The 8,243-nt window shown below is 26.5% G+C and overlaps 1 protein-coding gene across 4 annotated transcripts; it reads left to right on the top strand.

Annotated features, from left to right (window-relative positions):
* The first annotated feature begins 6,018 nt into the window (after nt 1-6,018).
* LOC106293617 (mitotic spindle checkpoint protein BUBR1-like) lies at nt 6,019-6,946 on the top strand. Of its 4 annotated transcripts, none has more exons than XR_001260564.1 (5): nt 6,019-6,124; nt 6,196-6,255; nt 6,331-6,464; nt 6,530-6,720; nt 6,794-6,943. XR_001260564.1 is itself a non-coding variant. In XM_013729291.1 (5 exons), the coding sequence occupies exons 3-5, from the start codon at nt 6,340-6,342 to the stop codon at nt 6,912-6,914; spliced, it is 432 nt and encodes a 143-aa protein (XP_013584745.1). In that variant the 5' UTR covers nt 6,024-6,124; nt 6,196-6,255; nt 6,331-6,339; the 3' UTR covers nt 6,915-6,946. The 4 variants fall into 4 exon arrangements, 1 of the variants encoding a protein (XP_013584745.1); XR_001260565.1 differs by having other exon boundaries at nt 6,020-6,124; nt 6,563-6,720; nt 6,794-6,942; XM_013729291.1 differs by having other exon boundaries at nt 6,024-6,124; nt 6,331-6,459; nt 6,794-6,946.
* The last annotated feature ends 1,297 nt before the right edge of the window (nt 6,947-8,243 follow it).

The following is an 8,243-nucleotide window of genomic DNA, read 5'->3' as shown; positions in this document are numbered from 1 at the left end:
CCGTCTAGTAGAGGTCTGTTTAACTCTATGGACAGTCAAAATTTTACACGAGGTAACGAGAGATGAAAGTATTTGGATTCTTGGCGAAGTTCCAAGACATTAGTTTAACTAAGAAGTTATGTATTTATTGGTTTTAAGTTATAACACCAGACAGTGACAACTAAATATATGAAAAAAATAAATAAAAATTTTCAATAATACTAATTATAAACTATTTTTAGTCAATTAAACACAAAAGAACACCTCAATGTAATTATCTAAGAAAATAGATAGATGTATAAAAATATTTATATTACTTTGAATTTTCTTGTATTGTTTAAAATTATGTTTTAAAAGAAATAATATTTCTTTTTTTCTAATATAAAGATTATCTTTGTAAATTGTTTTTAATGAAATCACATTATATACACATTTATATCTTTCATTTAAGAAAATATAGATATAAAGAAAGTATTTTATTACTTTAAAGTATATTTTAAGTTATTAAAAATATTTTTAAATGTAATGTTACTATTTTGTGAACTTCCCTTTTTTATGAAATCATATTCTATATACAAATATTTTCTTTTTCAATTTGTTTTTTTTTATTATATGTATAGGTGTTTGGAAACTTTTAAAAAGGAAACTAAATAAAAAATTAATAATCTCTATAATATTATTTGAGAAGTCAGTTTCATATGCGTCGTTCTCATGTTAACTTTCACGATGATTGATTACACTAATACCCTTAATGAATTAAAATATTACATTTAAAATACTATTATTTATTTAGTTTCCTTTTTAAAAAATTTCACACACAGATACATATAATAAAAAAAGGAAATTATTTTTTAAAATTAAAAAAAAATGAATTGAATGTAATATTACTATTTTGTGAACTTTTCCTTTTTTTATGAAATCATATTATATATACATATATTTTCTTTTTTCAATTCGTTTTTTTACTTTATAAAAAAAATTCCTTTTATATTATATGTATATGTGTTTGAATTTTTTTAAAAAGAAAACTAAATAAATAATAGTATTTTAAACGTAATATTTTAATTCATTAAGGATATAAGTGTAATCAACCATCGTGAAAGTTAACGTGAGAACGACACATATGAAACTGACTTCTCAAATAATATTATAGAGATAAATAATGTTTGGAGGTGGTAGCAAAATTTTAATTCCTATTGTGTATGATCCTGTTGTGGTTTAATGAATATGTTGAACCTGATTTTTTCTCTATCTTTTAGTGACTTGTTGACTTGATTTTGAAACTGTTAAATATTAAAGATGAAGTATCCCACATCGAAAATTTAATGATACATTAACTAATATGTAAAAGGTTAAAGTTAATCCACTAACCACCAAGGGGTGTCAAAATGAGTTAACTAGCTCAACTCAGCTCAGTTCATAGTAAACTCAGATTTTTCATGAGCTAACTTAGCTAAGCTCATTTATTATATGAGCTTCCATATGTAAACTTGAACTCAGATCATCTAGATCATGAGTTAAATAAGCTAACTCCGTATCAAATATAAAAATAATTTTAAAAATATATTTCAAAAATTAAATATTGAAATTCAAAACATTAATATTAAATACTGAATAAAACCAAAATCTAATAATAAATTAAATAAAAATTAAATTAGTGATCCAAAAATCTATTACACATATGAGTCATGAGATGATTCACCCTCCAAGTCTTCATCTACTCAAATCATAAAGAATAGGATAAGACATGCCCCTTACGCAGGGTGAATTTATATGAAAATTATTTAAGAAATATCTTATGGAAAAATAAAATTTATATTCTTGATCGAATTAATATTTTTGGCCCTTAAACAATTTTGTAAAAGCTTTTTGTTAATTACATAATTTGTTTACTGATGAACTGATCCCATTTTTAAAATATTTTAAGCCAAAAAATCACTTTTCACATAAGAACCTAATTTAGGCCGAAGAATATCAAGCCTACTATTTGGTTACAATGAAACTATGTCAACTCAGTTTTATATCATGATTTAGCAATTTAAAAGTTAATTATGGTTATGAGAAGTTTATTTTCACGTGCCAATCTTAGCTATCTTCAATATTTTTCTCATTTTTGTGTCGTTTTTTTTATTTTGGTTATTGTTCGATATAAATATTGATTTTTAGTTTATTCTCATTTCGTTATTTTTTTCGCCTAAAATTTAGAAAATGTTTAAGATTTAAAATTATTAAAGAGATACATACATAGGTTAAGATCCGCGTCTTGTGCAGAATAAATATTTTATACTTATTACTTATTTTACGTTTTTCTGCATATTATGAAATAATAGGATATTAATTATATATTAAATAACTAAGAAATCAATTACTATTACATGATAAACTGGTGTGCGCATATAAATTAAAGGACCAGTCTTGTTTATTCGCAATCATTCTAGGGTAAATAAATAAAAACAATCAATCTTATCTATCGTATATGATATATAACTAAATTTAAATGATATTAACATTGATATATAGTATACTTTTAATATGGATATTTATTAAATGAAGTTTGTACTCATATGATTTTATATTTATTTGCATATTTGTGTAACAAAATTTTAAACCAATGATTTTTTAATATGAAATGTTTAGTGGTTTTAAGAATTTATAATCATTTAAAAAATAATAATTAAAATTTCAAAATTAAAATATTAACTTTTCAATATATGGTCAACGCATATATCAAAATATAAGTATGTATTTTCATATAATGTATAGTTTAATTTAAGCGATATGATATATATATATATATATTAACATAAACACCAATGAAAATAAAAAAAAATTATTCATATGATTTTATAATCATTGTACCTTATTATATAAAAAATTTAAACCTTGATCACAAAAGTTTATGTGAGACTTTTAACAATTTTAGTAATTTATACTCGTTTTGAAAAAATTAAATACAATATAAAAAAATCTAAATTTTTATTATATGATTAATGTAATTGTGTAATTTATTTTAATTAAAAATAATTAAACAAAATAATAGAAAGTATACAGATTGTTAGCAAATCTTTATTATTTAAAATCTTTAATTGTCATATATATCTTAATCACATTAGGTAATTCCGTAGGCTATATTTAAGGAAAGAATATATAATAATTTTAAATTAATAAATGAATGGTCCATAATGGATATACTATATAATATAACATTTCCTAGAATTTTAAATTTGGACTAACAAAATTATCAATTGATTTTCAAGCCGCCATGTAAGCAAAATTAGCATTCCAATTACGTGACAACTCAGCAGAATAGTTTTAATTAGTACAAACTACAAGTTATAACTTTTTAATGTTTCTCTATTAATATATAAGGGATATATATAAATATTCCGCATGAGAGTCTTACGAATATTTTGTTTTACATTTTAATTCTAAAGATATATGATATGATGATTGATATCAATATTCTTTTACATTCTTATATCTATATTTAAAATAAAAAAACTGGTTTTACATTTTAATTTTAGAAGATAAATATGATTAATATAGCACATAAGAAAACTGGAAGTCATCCCCACACACACATATATATATATAATTATAAATATGACTTAGCTCATCTAATCTATTAAAATTGAAGTACAAAATAAAATTAACCTTTAGATTTATAATTTATTTACAACCCTAAGCCACTGAAATAATAAAGAAACTCTAACCTTAAACATTCTATTCTTTGTCTTTTTCTAATTTATTAAATCATTTCCTAATTCGAATATGCTGTATAACAATAACAACATCAGTATAAAATCTTTAAATTACGTATTGAACATAAACATTATGAACATTAATACGTAAAGCATCTCGTGCCATAAATTCGTGGATAGCATAGCCCAGGAAATTAATGCCCAGACATAATTATTATAGCTACTAATATATCAATTCAATGTTTGGTTCTGAACATTAATTTCCTGGGCTAGGCTATCCACGAATTTATGGCAGGAGATGCTTTACATATTAATGTTCATAATGTTTATGTTCAATACGTAATTTAAAGATTTTATACTTATGTTGTTATTGTTATACAGCATATTCGAATTAGGAAATGATTTAATAAATTAGAAAAAGACAAAGAATAGAATGTTAGAGTTTGTTTATTATTTCAGTGGCATAAGGTCGTAAATAAATTGTAAGTATAAAGGTTACTTTTATTACTTCAGTTTTAATAGATTAAATGTCTGATCAAACTAAACCAAGAAATATAAATGAAATAACCAGAACAAGCACATAAATTCTTTTAGCAGAAAACAAACACATAAATTTGTGGGCACTTATTTAGTTAATGACTAAACTATCACCACAACTATCACCACAAAACTAAACCATGAAATTATAGGCAGGGGCGGTCCTTATATTCCGGGGGCCCTAGGCGAATTTTTTTTTGGTTTTTGTAAAAGGATAAATAAATCGGGGGATCAATTATAATAAATTGAAAAATTGGAAGCCTATTTGTTAATGATTTTTTGCTGAATTTTTCTTAAAAAATGGGGACCCCTAGACGGTCGTTTCATCCCGTTCCCCTCAGGACCGCCCCTGGTTATAGGTTTCAAACAATTAAATAATCAGTAAATTAATATATATGATTTAAATACCGTAACCGTTAAAGTGAATAACCTACATTTACATCACATAGATTTTCTTAGTAAAACTTAAGATAGTTCAAAAAATTAAAGACTGTAATCTACGTTTAGTAAAAAATATTCGTTTTCCTAAATATAATGAAATTCTACAACAATATTTTAGCTAGAAGATAATAAATCGCGTATAGTTTTTTTTTGACAAAATAAATCGCGTATAGTTTATTTAAATTCCCATTATATTCGGCCATTCAAAGATTGCAATCTATGAACTGGGCACATAAAGAGAACAATAAACTGTAAAATATAGGATTGAAATCATCTATCTCATGTAAATTTTCAAACGTATCACTGATAAATTAAAATTAAATCTATGAATATATAAAAATTGTTATAAATACACGAGTGCTGGCCATTGTGCTACACTATAGCCAAATAATAAGAAAAAGAGTGATCGCTTTAAAAATAAATCAGTAGAACTATGGCTGCTAATATGATACTATTGTTTCATTATAATATTTTTTTTTTTTTGAAATAAACTGTTACTAACTCAATTATAGATTTAGTACAAATCTATCTATTATTTTAGTCATTTGATTTAGTTATGTGTGTCATTTAATTTAGTCATATATACTTATATTGAGCTTATTATGCATTTATATATAACTAATTAAAAAAACATTTAACTTATGCTTAATGTTTTATCTATTCTATTAAAACTGAAATACGAAACAATACTTACCTATTATAAGTGATTTTTTTACATCTTATTCATTTCTTTTTAACCAATTTAAACCATTTTATTAATTTTATTTTCCACATAATTTGAGATCATTTATTATAAAAGTACGAAACAAAAATTAAATATTTTAAGTATTACTACATTTTTTACATTCAGTTTTTCAGTTTTTCCAAACTACTTCATTAATTATATTTACAATAATAATTTAACGTCATTTATTTTATGTGTTAACCATAATAATTTCAAACGTTTGAATGATATTACTTAATTAGTTAGACATGGGCATTTTCTTATATAGATCGGTTTTTGGGTATTATGGTTTTTTGGATTTTAAAATTAAAGTCCGTGTATAAACCATGACAACAAATGTCGAGCATACAACGAGTATTATATATTTCCGGATGTGTCCGAGTTTAATTCTTCCAGATTCTGGTAGATTCGTAGGAACCTAAAAATATCCAAATAACATATATTTATCACAATACTAAAAGGGACATATAATGAGAAATTAGGCTATCCACGTCAGCACATATAATCAACCAATTAGAACATTTCGTTTTTTTTTTTACTTAAATTTACGTTTGGGCTTTATGTGTTTGTGTTTGGGCTTTGTTTTCACTTAACCTAAAAACCTAAAACTAATAGCCCGACCTAGATTACGCGGAGATGCCGAGGCTTTTCTCCTCCTGCCACTTCGTCTTCTCTCTTCTCCTCTACCAATTCGTTTTCTCCCCGTGAAACCAATTCGAGTCGGTTTTCTTCAAGAGTGAAGGTAAAATTTTCTTCAAGAGCTTTTGCTGAGGGTTTCAATCGAATCACACTCATTGATCTCTGATTCATTAGGAAGCTGATTGAGGATATAGATGAGTACGACGGTGACAACCCTCTCTTCCCATGGATAAAGTGAGTTCATTTTTTATCTATTCTTGATTATAAAAAAAAGTCTTCTTGATCCTGAGATTTGAGGTTTCTCTCCAGGCGTGTTAAATGGGTGCAGGAGGCGTTTCCTCCGGGTGGAGAGTGCTCGGGTCTGTTGGTGATATACGAGCAGTGCGTGAGAAGTTCTGGCACTCGGACCGGTACAAGGATGATCTTCGTTACCTCAAAGTCTGGTTGGAAAATTTAATGTTTTTTTTAGCTCTTCCTTGAATGATCTTCTTTTGTATTGGACGTGTAGTTTACTAGAGGGAAGTGGTTTATCCTTTTGAAGGCGGAGCATTGCGCTGATGCGGAAGTGATTTATAAGTTTTTGGACGTTAATGATATTGGGAGGACGCATGGTTTGTACTACAGAGATTATGGGTTGAACATGGAGTATAAGGGTAAAGTGAAGACTGCTAATGAGATCTTCAATCTCAGAATCTCTAGGTGAGTTTTCTTCGTTTTGGGTCCTTGGCTTTTGTCACGTGATTTGATTAATAAAGTGTGAAACTCTGTGCAGGAATGCAAAGCCTGTGGAGAAGTTGAATGATGCTTACAAGAAGTTTATGGTGAGAACTATGAGAAGGACCAAAACAGTTGATGATATAAGAAGTTTCTTCTGTAAGTTTATCTATGCTTAAGTTTTTTTTTTCCACATGATGATTTATTTTACCTACTATTCATGAAAATATGGTATATGTATGCTATGATATTCACTTGGAACCAAGAGATCCTTAATAAACATGCAACAATAGTTAGGGTGAAATTTGGTGTTATATAATCAAACTCTTTGAAAAAATTAATACCATAACATTCTGAAAAAATATTTTTATAATGGAAGCATCACAGTATTTTATATTTTAAATTAAATGGATATCTTTAATAAATTCAAAACAGTTTTTTCATCAAAAATCTAAAAAATAATAAATTTATATTCCTTATATTTTCTAATAAGAATTTAATTTATAAATAAATATAAACTCGGTGATAAACGTCTTCATCATCTACATCTATACGTATGCTAAATCATTATAATGTAAATATGAGTATAAAAATAATATATATAAATATAAAATAAACAAAAGAAATAATTGTATTCAATAACAAAAATACAATCAATATTATTCTATATATACTAATGTATAATAAAATTATTGTAAGGATTATATTTTATACGTTAACCAGTAATAATTATTTCAAAAAAAATCTATTCAATTATTCTAATAACATGGTTAGCGTTATTTTCATATATAATAATACATATAAGATTCTAACAAACATGTATATTTATATCCTTTCTCAAAAAGAAAACATGAAACTTACACTATTAAAAGGAGAATATGAAGCCTTCTTAAGTTGTCCACGTTAGCGAAAATAATCGCAACCAATCATTTGTCCATGTCATCATAGATGTTAAGTTGTTGGACCACGAATCTTTGCTGCGTAATAGGCCCTTTATCTTTAATGACCCATTTGTTTTGCCATCTTCTTACTCCAATCTAATTTTGTTACGACGTCTATAGAATACATTCCAGAACTCACTTTCTTCCTATCTCTTCCGTATAACGCTTGCGACGGCTATAATGACGAATTAAAGCTACTTAATTACTCCTCCAGACAAATCGGCGTCTAACTCTCCACATCCCTCCTCTTACTCAATCATAACGATGCTTCCTCGAGCCAAAACACTACAAGAAAACATAATCTTAACGAGGGCGGTTTTCCTCTTTATTTCGTCGTAAAAGAGGCTTTACGACGAATTAGCGAGGAAGCGCGTTTGCTCGTTACTCGTCTGTCGTAACACATATTTCCTCGCTAATTCGTCGTAACTTAGCGAGGAATATATTTCGTCGTAAAGACGAAGTAGAGCTATTCGTCGTAAAGACCACGTCAATATTCCACGTAAGGACGTCGCTATATTTCCTCGTAAATACCTCGAAACGAGTTCCTCGTAATCTACACGTAAATAC

Source organism: Brassica oleracea, chromosome C5 (genome assembly GCF_000695525.1).
Source record: "Brassica oleracea var. oleracea cultivar TO1000 chromosome C5, BOL, whole genome shotgun sequence".
NCBI lineage: Eukaryota > Viridiplantae > Streptophyta > Magnoliopsida > Brassicales > Brassicaceae > Brassica > Brassica oleracea.
Note: the sequence above shows the minus strand (reverse complement) of the source record. Positions and strands in the feature narration are given on the sequence as shown.